The following is a 12,521-nucleotide window of genomic DNA, read 5'->3' as shown; positions in this document are numbered from 1 at the left end:
TATTTCTGACTGTATGATGACTCATACTGGAATAATACAACTAGGTTTCTTGTGATTCTTTCCTTGGTACTCTTCTGAACTTGACCATTAGAGGACTACAACGACAGATTTCAGTAAGTAGGAGGAAAGATAACCCCTTAAAGTTTGAACTGGTACCCAAAGAGAGATTGGTTGTATTGACTCAACACACCAGTGAGAGAAAAGAAAAAATAGAATTAATTGTTCCAGCCAGAGAATTACAGATGTGTACAGAAAAGAACAGAAACAGACATAAACGTGGGCCAAGTTCTTCCATCATTGTACTGCCTTGTGTTATTAAGGGAAACCATGATGTTCTGCTCAGAACTTTCTGGTTTATTTGCCCATTATTGAAGTGTCCACATTTTCTAGTCCTCAATTTGCTAAGTCTTACGTGATGACTTCACAGAATCACTCATATGAGAGATGCTCCAGTCCCTTTGCTGGATTCGGTCTAGCAGCTTTGTACCTACCTCTGTGGTACAGGGGAGTCCAGACATGGATACAGCACTCCAGGTGTGGCCACACCAGTGCTGAGTAGAGGGGAAGGATCACCTCCCTTGACCTGCTGGCCACACTCTGCCTAATGCAGCCCAGGATACCCGCAAAGGTCCATTGCTGCCTCATATTTAACTTGGTGTCCACCAGGACCCCCAGGTTCTTTTCTGTGAGCTTGGTGACCCCCAGCATGTACTGGGGCATGGGGCTGTTCCCAGGTGCGAGACTTTGCACTTCTTGTTTAACTGAATGAGGTGCCTTTCAGTCCATTTCTCCAGCCTGTCGAGGTCCCACTGAATGGCAACACAAACCTCTGGTGTATCAGCCACTCCTCCCAGTTTTGTCCTCTGCAACTTGCAGATGATGATGATGATGAATGAAGATGATGAACCCAGTTTTGACCCCTGGGGTACACCACTAGTTAGTTGCCTCCTGGTAGACTTTGTGCTGGCCCGTTCAGCTGGTTTTAAATCCACCTCGCTGTCCGCTCTTACTGCCTGTCTTAGCACTTTCTGCTAATAAAGGGTATCTCTAAGGAGAGCTTGTTGTCGTGCTCCACACCTAGCCCAGAGCAATCCACAGCATATCTTGCCTCCTTTCTCTCAGCATCTGCCTCGGTGTGGGGCTGAACACGAGCAGAATGCTCTCGATGTCCTACCTTCATCTCTTCTGTCCACTTGTGACTCCCCTTGTACAGACCTGGAATTCCCCAGAGGGGACTGTGCATCCCACAGTTATGAAGTGGCCAGGATTGCCAAGGACAAAAGATCCTGAAAGCACATCCACAAACGCAACACCACACACCATCTAAACAGTTACTTGTCACACGACAGCTACAACAGCTACTCTTCTTCCCAGCAGTTCATGTTATCAGCACTATTTTTCTCTAAAAATAAAAAATAAACTTAACTCTGCTTCTTCATCATCCTTTTCCATCTCAGTATCAGTAACTGTGGTAATGCTGTTGTTGACATATGGTAAATATTTCAGGTGTCTGTGTAGTGTACTGGTAAAGGCTTGACTTAGATGGCAGCTTCTGTGTGCAGGTACACAGCTGTGAAAGAATCTGCTGTGCTTCACAGCGGCTACTCCCTGTGCAGCTTTTGCTTGGGAATTACTTTTTTAATTCAGTGAGGGAAGCATGATGACTGGACCTTCAGCAGGTAGAAGAGCTACAAACATACCCACTGCTAGGCAAGACACTCATACACTTCTGACAGTGCACAAAGTCCCTTTGCCTGTCAAAGCCAAACTTAAGTCTTGTCCTGGATTTCTGCTGCCTTCAACAGTTAATCGGTCTGAACTAACAGCACCAGCACTGAATATTCTTAGTTGTCAGAATGCGTTAAGACCCACACCTTGCCCCAAGATGATTTCTGACAAAAGCTGACTGTTTCCTGCAAATTACTGAAACAAATAAAAGGCTGCTAGTATGAAAAGAGTTAATCACAGTAGTAAAAAACTCAACAAGCCCTAGCTGCACCCCAAGCAGAAACAGAATAGACAGAATAACAATCAACACATTGATTTGAAAAAAATATTAAAATTTAATTCCACCAAGCAAAATCTAGTGAAATGATTGCAAAATATTACAAACAACTCAAATTTTATTGCAAACATTTCAATGCTATTGTACATAAGAAAGACAGGCTTGCAGAGCAGGATCAATTTAAACAGAAAATTGCTTACAAAGGACCTGCTCTTGCTCCCTCAGATATTAACAGAATCTTACAGGCATACATCAAGGAAAACCAAATTTGAGCCTTCGAATTGATACTGTATTTTTACAAAAGTACATATCTCAAAAAAGCAATAAAGGACAAAAAAAGTACCTCAACTCTATGCCTTTTAGGTGTTTTCCTACGGAGGATGTCTCTCAGAGTTGCAACAGTCTTCATTATGTACATTTGTAATCTTTTAAAACTAATAGTCACCTGGAATTAGTAACAACCAATATAAACTAAACCAATATAGCCCAAGAAAAAAATACATTGTTTAGGCCTCACAGAAAGGTAGAGTCACACAGTTAGAAATGCCATACAAAATTGTGACTTACTAAATTCAGGAAATGCAGTCACCCTCAGTGATCAATTCTTGCTGTAAATGTACAAAAGGGGCCAATACTACATTGGATTTTTTTCTCTCCTTTGTTGCCTTTTTCAGAATAAAACCATGGTAACATGCTATAAAAATGATGTAAGTAACTCTTTCTTATATAATTAGTTAGCACCTATATTGTTTTTCTTATGTCTCAATATATTTTGGAATATATAGTTAAGGATATTGCTTTATCAGATATCCTGGTTAAATAGTGTTAAATTACATTATACTGGAATTTCAGACTATGTCAGCTAAGTTAAAGTAGTCTTTCATCCCATCTTTTTATTTTAGTATTTTCTGAGATCAAAAAGTAGAAGCAATTTTGGCTTAATAGGTGAATCAGTCCCTCTCTTTGCTGAGATAGGAGCAGTATATTAATAAGATTAGAGAGACAAACAAAAATTGCAGCTAGAATCCCAGTCCTGGCACAGATGAGAAAAATGTTTAAAATTATTGAGAATATTTGAACATACAGACCTACACATCTGCATGTAGCAAAACATGAGCCTGTGACCTAAACCCCCTAACTTTTAAAACACTTGTTTGTATCGATATAATGAGGGAAATTCACCAAGTGCTTTACTACAACCTTAAAGCTTTTAAAAGGTTATGTCTAATGCCACCAGTAGTAGAGCCAATCACCTTTAGGTAGAGACAATGTAACTAGATATACTGTAATTACAGAAAATGCATTTCTGTCACAATCATGACTACGTAGTGATGGTGAATTTCAATTACTACATCTCCTTAAATTTGCATATATTAAAAAAAGATGGCAAAAGTTATTTAGTCCAATCAGTTTATTTAAGACTTGTAATTTTTAATTCTACACATATATTCTCAAAGAGATTATTTTATGCAGTCTGTAAGAAAACTAAATATTAATAGCTGATTTACTGCTGTTTTTCAGATTAAGTGAAAGTTTCTGGTCCTGATCACTTTATAGCCTGTAAGAGACTGACCATGCTGGCCCTGCTCCAGTAAAGAAGCAGAAGCACATGCTTAATAAAACCCCTGAATTCATTCCATTCCATCACATTTGGCAGATGGCACCTTCCACAACACATTTCTCCTTGTTCTCTGCTAGAACAGGGGAGTACACCACCTACTGAAAAACCACAGGTCTCCCACACAAAGCCCAATACCAGAGGAACTCACATGCTTTTCTAGATGAAACCAGTGTGCTTTGCAGGGTCATGCCCTTAGAAATAAAAACTTCCTTGTACCTTCCTGAAAAGTAAGCCCCTGAACTACCTAGTACCATTCTTCAGCACCTGATTCCTGCAATATTTTCTAATATCCTTTTTATAATTTAATAGGTGCTCTTTCACTTTCATTTGAAAATACTGTGTAAAGCAGCAAGTATGGGATGATTGCTGAACTGGCTGCAGTTTGGTACTGTAACTCAGCAAACTATATATAGAATAACTATAAAGTGCTTTAGAATTGTTCCACGTGAAAGGTGCAAATAAATACTGTGTCCTCTTATGTGATCTCCCTGGAGACACATAGTCCTGGTGAGCCCACAGTTGAGAGTATCCTCAAATTGTTACAGCAATTTAATAATGATACTGATTTCTTATGCTGGAGAATGCTTCTTTCTCCAATATTTACTGGGGTTAGTGTCTCACAGCGTCATAGCTAGCAGGCCTGCTGCTTGCCCTCCATTAGCTGTCTTGCTGGATCCAAACACACTCATCTGGATGGGTAAAAAAAGGTACAGTGCTATTCTGGGAATCTGCACAAAAATGGTCCCTTTAATGTGCAGAACTTGGAGCTGTTAGTTGATTCCTTCTGATTGCCATTTGCTGAAAAGATGAACTGTCAGCACAGTGTGCAGTATCATTTCTTTTTGGTTAATAGGCTCAAAATTTCAGGCATTGCATACAGCACATCTCCACAGTAGAATGCTGACAGCCTATCAATTGTCAAAATTTTCCAGGATTTGGATTATACCATTGAAATAGCTCAGATGTCTATATAATGCATGGTGCAGCACTGCAATGCTTATAATCTCCTATTCCCCAAAGATCTGACTGTAAATGGGAAGCATGTTTATTGCTTTTTATGTATGAAGAATTGAAGCACCAATGAGTGAGCAAAGTGTGTCAACAGAGTCGAACCCCAAAACGACTCTATGGATCATATTCGCTTGTAGTACACAGAACTCCCCTAAGAACAAGCAGTATTCTACATTTCTACAGAGTAATTATTTTATACATTAGGGGTAAATCCTGTTCCCACCAAAATCAAGGCAAAACTCCCACTGAACGGAGTATGATCTGGATTTCACGTTGTATTTGGAACCAAACTCAAGTACTTTGTCACACATAGCAGAAGTATCAAATAGCCTCACAGCATGCTTGATGCAGTCTATTACAGTTCTGAATGACAAAAACACAGTATCAAACAAAAGTTTTGCCTTCTTCAAGTTTTTTCTATTCACATTATTGTGGTTCACATAACTGCTGTCTTCCTTAACTGTGATTACTACAGACTAAAAAGGGAAAAAGAAATAACAAAGAAAACAGAACACGATAAATCCTATTACCCAGTTGACTGAATAAATGTAGATTATCACCATGTCCATATCAAACCGCCATCCACGGCTATCATCCTCAAAGTCCATGTAGTCCATCCTGTGAGCAGCATGTGGGAAATGCCTCCTTGTTATAGTATCTGAGCGTCTTTGAAAACCTGCTGAAAAACAGACTAGGAGATAAAAATCTTTATAAAAGCAACGAGATTGAGTTAAAAAAAAAAGTTAACCCTCCTTCCCCCGGTTATTTACAGGACAAATGGAAGCAGGAAATCTCACATGTCACTGCTAGGTTTCCTCACTTTGTTGGACAAGAAGCTCACTTGACTTTGAAAGATTTAAAAAGTAACTGTCTTCCAAGTCTGGAAAATAATACGTACATTTGTTTGGATTTGGTATTCTCTACTATAGTAAAGTGATGCTATCTGTTTTTGTTATCCAGACCTATGACCTCTTTTGGTGCCGCCTTCCACTGAATTTGATTCAGTGATCTAGAAGTGAAAGGCTCCATATAGAATACTTAATCTCTTGAGTAATTAATCTGTGGATTCCCTAAGTCTACTCATCTGAATTCTTCAGCAATCGAGACACATCCGTAGGTGTACACATATAGTTCAACAGCGCAAATACATTTGAATTCCTATTTCTAGTATTTGAATTTTTTTTTCAAAACACTTCTAAATAAATCCTGCTTGCTTTATTATTATGTCTCTATATGAAACATACCAGGTTAAAATTAAATTTTTAAATTATAGTTTGTATGCTGATAATACCTTAAAAATATATAGGCAGATGCAAACACAGCCTTTCAAGTGGAAGTAAAAATTCTGTGACTCCAAGAATGGCCTGAGTGTGGGGTCCTGCCAAAAGGTCCTTCCTCCCCTGACTTGTCTATGTAGTAAGAGAAGTACTATAGGACCATAATTTTTGTGTATGTCAAGATACGAGGTCAGAGAAGTGTCTGTGCAGCTGTGTTAGACAGCAGCTGGTGCCACAGGAAAGAGAGTGGGAGCTGCGCTGCAAATGCAGGAGGTCTGTCCCATTCTGATGAAGGACAAGGAGGGAATGCAGTCGTGCTGGTCTGGACTTTTGTTCCGTTTTCAGGTAACTCTCAATCTTTATGGTGCATTCTTTGATTTTGGAAAACAGGTCTTTCCTGAGCTGCCCAGACTCTTCTCCTCTGCAGTGACATCATGGCTTTTGGAGTCTCAAGGTGAGTAGGAAGTGTCCCCTTCAGTGTGCACCACTGCATGCCAGTCTGCCTCAGCGTGCGTTTCTCAGTTTTAATCTACTACTGTGCTGCCTTCTAGTAGTCCAGCTTAATTAAGCCTCCTTGATGTTTCTCAGTCTTCTGGTTTTGACTAATATAAATAATTGTGTATTACTGGTGTCCGCATGCCAGTAATTTTCAGTTTAACATTCTCAGATCTTATTCAAGATAACCGAGAAATATATTTTCAAAAAGTCTCCTAATACAGAACTTTGCTGGAATTTCAATATTTTTCCTTTTCAGTGGTGGATATTGACTATTTCTTTGTATTTTTTTTTCTGAATATTTTGCCCACAACTTTTATAGCACAATTGTTTCCATGCCTTCCAAATAAAAGTATTTTGTCTCTTTGGTATTCTTTTTAAGATAGTTCATCAGAGACCTTTTGACTCCAAATTACACAGGTAAACTGGTCCTCTTGTATTCGTTTAATGACTGCTTTATTTAGAAATTTGACTAGACTACTGAGACACAGAAATTCTTCCTCTGGAGAATCACTTAGACATCATGATATCAGTGCATTTCTTTTTATTTTTAATGACAATTTGGATCAGTTTGTCATCTACAGATACTAAGTTTCTAGATCTGTATATATCAGAATCTCTCTAACATTATTTATGATATTTTGGAGACTATCATTCTGGTCAAGAAAGTGACGATGTTTTATGATGGTTTTCAGTGACTCCAAGGGAGTTAAGATATGCCCCACAGCTAAAGATGCTATACTGACTGTACAAAAAACAAAGTAAAAAATTCCAGGGATTTACTTTTAAAGAGTTTTAGATTCTAATACCACAAAATTTTATGCAAGTGCATGAACTAAACACCTGCTTAAAGATGCTGAAGATCTGTTTAAAGTATGATATGGACCTCCTTGCTCTTGATGTTATGCTTTAGATTATGTTAATTTAAAAATTATATTAATTTAAAACAGTATCTTTGATTACTGAAAAATAACATTACTAATTCAGTAACAAAATTCTGAAAAATGTTAGTCGTCTTTAAATATCTTTCTGCCAAGATGTGATTTACTTGAAAAATGCTCATTTAAAAACTTAGCTCAATTTCAAACCTGTATTTTTCTTAATTTCTTTTCTAGCACTTTTTAAACATTATTGTCAAATAGAAACCTAGATTTATGTTGTTATGTTCTGCTTTTAAAATTTAATTTGCAAATGGCATTGAATTTTATCGCTAATGCTGTATCATTCACTTTGCCTTTTACACATGAATTTTAGTGTATATTATCCTCTCTGGAGGGTCTTAGTCAAGACTGCTACCCATGCTTTCTTTTTATTTATTTCTATACTTAAAGTAAATATAACACAAAATGCTAGAGTCTGTTTTTGGATCAACAGGGATAATCAAGGAATTATGCAAACATGTAGCTACATTAGTTTTGACTTGGTAGTCCTTGCCTTCTAGAGGATTTGGACAAATATTATCCTCGATTTGTATGTCTGTGCAACTCATCTGAAGCAAATCTGCACTGACTTTATCACAGATTAGAGTTTGTCATGTAATCATTCTACATTCAAGAACAGCAGTTTCAGTATAGGAAACTAGCTATTCTCTAATTGCTCTTCCTATAGAAAGCCACAGAAAAATTGTCGGTGCTGTATTAAAGGCATGTATACAAAGAGAAGCTGCTTACTATACACCATGGGTAATCCCTGTGGCTTCCCTGAGTGTGAGTAAAGCTATTGAAAGTTGACAGCTTGTTATGTGGAATAGATTTCAATGCCATTGCTGAAATAGTCTCTTTTTTACCATCTGTAAATTGATTAAGCTTCAGCTGAAAATGTCAATAGTACAACTATTATGTAAACTGAATTCTAGGACTTTACAGAGGCTAACAAAGAATGAGAACTGTTTCTTTTCCCTGAAGTACATTACCAAATAAACTTGTGTACAGTACTGAAACCAAGGATCAGATTTAGAAACCCTGTATGATCATGCACAAAGATTCTATGATCATGCACAAAGACTGTATGATCCATACTGTGACTACTGTCTTTAATAAATTCTGACACGAAAAATACCTTCAGATGTCTGTCTCCAGTTAAGAGTGGAAATAAGCCATGTCTCTGCATCTGATTCTAGCCATCTGCAGATAAAAACTGAGAGCTGTATGTACAGTTCCTCAAAAACTGCACAGCAACATGGAGTAGGGGTTTGAATTATGAAACAGAAGAGCTGAGGGAGCTTCAAGTAATTTCTAATGTATTTTCTCCTTTTTTAAAAAGAAACCCTACCTTATTTGATTGATACAATCCCTAAATAATTTCTGCATGGGCATGTATTTGCTAAAATATGTATTTTACTTAACTTTTTTGTGCATGCTTGTGTTGCTATACCCTGAACAAGAACTTCCACTCAAAATACATGAATATGCATGCACAGTGCCAGCGGAGTCTGGCAGACTGTTAGTGGAAACCTGTTACTAGATAACAAAAACAGTGTTGTGTGCAAATCACACTTTTATACCCACCAAAGCATGCAAATCAAAAATGATTTTCACCAGAGCATCAATAGGCACATCTGTTGCATGTGTCCCTGCCAAAGTTTTTGCAACCTGCTACTGAGGTACTAGCAATAGTCAAAATAAGACTACAAACAATTTAAAATATTCTCCCAATTTTATAAATTTGCTGACCTCATTTTGCTATGACTAAAGAATATGAGATGGAAAATTTTACTCTAAAAATGTGCCCAAATGAGTAATATGCAAGCTATAATAACCATTTACATTATAAGTGTTCATGTAAAATCAAATTACCTAAGAACAACTGTTCTTAGGTAATCAGATGTACCAAGGTCATTTTGACACAGTCTCTTCTTTCTGATTATGAGCTTCAGCAGGCAGATAGAGCTACTGAAAGGCCATAAGAAAAAGGCAAGTACAAACTGACACCTTCCCATATGTGCCCTTGCAGCAACCAGCAGCTTAGGACCCCAGTGCTTTGGAAGCTGTGCTCAGAACAATGTGTTAAAACGGCAGTGACAGCATTTTCTTTCCTTACATGTGTCTGTGCATACTTTTGAATTAGATCTCATATCGCCTCCACTTACTGTGCTTTGTGTCCCTGGGTGGAGTAGTCTTAGAGCAAATAAATTGATTTCCTTTCAGGTGAAACTAAACCAGAAGATGAGCTCCGCGAGCTCTGATGTGTTCCAGTAATATGATTCAACCACTAATGGGCATTCAGCCCTTAGGATTGGAACTAAGTTGCCACTGTTCCCTAAAATGCAAATGTGGACATCTGGCCCTCAGCGCCAGTTGTTTTGCCCTATCTATTATGGCTCATATAATTGCTAATGCAAGAATGCCTCTGAAAGACAGCAAACAATCTTTACTAAAACATCTTTATGCCATTTATTATTTTGCAGACCTCTTGTATCTGTATTCTGTAATATCCTTTCCAAACAAAAAAACTTGTAAATTTCCTTTTTATGGAAAAGCTTCCATACTTCAGATCATCCTTTCTGCATTATGCTTCATCCTGCTTTATCCTTCTTTGAGATGATGTAATCTAAAATTACACACAAAATTGGAGATGTGGGATCACCACAAATCTAGACAATGACATAATGTTTTCCATTTTGTTATGATCGTAATAATTCCTGCTTACCTTTTGACTATGGCTGTGCATTGAATGTTTTCAGAAAACTAACCACAGTATTACCCAGATCTTTTTTCTTGAGTGGCAATAGGCAATTTACAGCTCATCATAGTGAATATTATGTATTGTGGAGGTTGCATAGCCTCTGTGGGCAACTGCTCCACCACTTGATTGTCCTCACAGTGAAAGCGTTTTTCTTACTTGCAGTCTGAACCTCTCATATCCATTATCGCTCATCCTCCTGCCATGCACCACTGTGAACAGCTGGTCTGTCCTGTTGGTGGTCTCCTTACAGGTATGGTAAGGCTGCCTGGAGATCCTCCCCAAAGCCTACCCTTCTTCAGACTGAACAAGCCAGTTCCCTCAGCCTCTCCTCATAGGCCAGGTGCTCCAGGCCCCTGAGCAATCTGACGTCCCCCCACTAAACCTGCTCCAACTTACTGCCGACTTTCCTGTTTGGGTGTGGGGGTGGGGGCAGTACAATTGCAGTATTTTAGATGTGGTCTGCTGAGTAGCAGGCGATAAAACTTCCCTCATCTACTGTTGTTCATACATCATGCTCCTGTTCATAAAGCCCAGGATGCTGTTGGCCGCCTTTGCTGCCAGGGCACGCTGCCGGCTCATGCGCAGCTTGCTCTCCATCAGGACACCCAGGTTCTTTCCAGAGACCTGCTTCCCAGGCTGTCAGTGCCCAACCTGTCTCATTGCCAGGGGCTCTTCTTTCCCAGCTGCAGGACTCGGCATTTGTCCTTGTTGAATTTCACAAGGTTCCTCTCAGCCCATTTCTCCAGCCTGTCTAGGTCTCTCTGAATGACAGCCCTGCTGCTGAGTCTACCAACCTGTCCTCCAATTTGTTGTCCTCTGCAGACCAGATAAGAGTACATTCTGTTGCCTCCTCGAGGTTGCTGATCAAGAGAACTGTTAGCTCTCAGTTCATCAGTGCCCTGAATAATTTAGTATCACTGATAAACTTTAACAGCTTTATATGTATCACTTTTCCAAATCACATATGAACGTTCTGAATTACACAGACTGCTGTGAGATTCCATCAACAGTTGAATGTAGTTTGCTAGATGCTCTTTTACATCATATTTTCCATCTTCTACCTTGGTCTGGTTTTCTTTTTACGTGCCCTGCTGAAAGGGACTTTGTCTGCTGAAGCACCTGCTTTACTGTTTCAGTCCATTTCTCCAGCCTGTCTTGGTCTCTCTGAATACAGCCCCACACCCAAGTCTACCAACCGGTCCTCCAATTTGTTGCCACCTGCAGACCTGATGACATTGTGGAGAAATGGGACAGAATTTCCCAGCATTCTGTACTTTTTTCAAGGATACAGTATCTTTATCCTGCTTTCACAAACAAGGTATCATCCCAAACTTCTTGCATAAACAACAGCCTTCTCCCACATGCACATCATGCAGCATCATATTCTGGTTATGCTAATGTAATAGCTAAACTGCAAGATTTGCTTGTTAAAATGAGCTATGAGATCTGTATTTCCAACAAAGAAAAGAGCATATATTGCTAGAGAGGTTTATGAGAGGATAACACTTACCCTTTGTGAATGCCTGCATGTCCCACTGACTCCCAATCTCATGTTCCAAGCTCCAACTCAGTCTCAAGCCCTCCACCAAACTGAAGTCCCCAAAGCATCCAGTTCCTTTCCCAAACCAAGGCCACTCAACCCAGCCACCACCCTTCTCAGATCCAGAGTTTTATCTTTTCTCCTCCTGCACGGAAAGCTTGAGCCTCCCTACCCTCCTGCCTCAGATATTTCAGCTCCACACACCTATTATCTCAGAAGCTAAAATGTGCCCTCAAATTCCAAACTCCTCTTGCCCTAGGATCCACACCAGAACCTCCAGCTTTCCTATGCTAAAACTTCTACCACCACCTTTCAAGGCCTTTCCCAGTGCAAAGTCCAGTCACCTTCCCAAACCTTCCTCGCTATCCTACTCCTACCTTCCTCTCACTTTGTCTCTGCTCTCATTGAATACTTCTCTGCTCTTGCCCTTCTGATTTCACCCATGGGCTCTCACTGGCTGCCAGCACCTTATATCCATGTGTGACTAAACTTACGTGATGGCATAAACATCTCTCTATTCCTTTCACAGAATCATAGAATCATAGAATTGTTTAGGTTGGAAAAGACCTTTAAGTTCATCCAGTCCAACCATTAACCTAACATTACCAAGTCCACCACTAAACCAATCAAGGGTAGACTAGACTAAACCATGTCCCAAAGTGCCACGTCTACCCATTTTTTGAATGCTTCCAGGGATGGTGACTCCACCACCTCTCTGGGCAGCCTGTTCCAATGCTTGACTACCCTTTCCGTGATGAAATTTTTCCTAATATCCAATCTAAACCTCCCCTGGCGCAGCTTAAGCCCATTTCCTCTCGTCCTATCGCTAGCTACTTGGGAGAAGAGACCAACACCCACCTCACTACAACCTCCTTTCAGGTAGTTGTA

General features: G+C 39.4%; 1 protein-coding gene across 1 annotated transcript in view; it reads right to left on the bottom strand.

Annotated features, from left to right (window-relative positions):
- Positions 1 to 5,113: 5,113 nt before the first annotated feature.
- Positions 5,114 to 12,521, bottom strand: part of RNF180 (ring finger protein 180) — an 89,594-nt gene continuing 82,186 nt past the window's right edge. Inside the window, exon 7 of the mRNA XM_075727045.1 lies at positions 5,114 to 5,316. Within this exon, the coding sequence (XP_075583160.1) occupies positions 5,114 to 5,316 (203 nt within the window). The remainder of the gene's footprint in view (positions 5,317 to 12,521) is intronic.

This window comes from Pelecanus crispus, chromosome Z (genome assembly GCF_030463565.1).
Source record: "Pelecanus crispus isolate bPelCri1 chromosome Z, bPelCri1.pri, whole genome shotgun sequence".
NCBI lineage: Eukaryota > Metazoa > Chordata > Aves > Pelecaniformes > Pelecanidae > Pelecanus > Pelecanus crispus.
The sequence above is the reverse complement of the archived record's forward strand: the minus strand, read 5'-3'. Positions and strand labels throughout refer to the sequence as shown.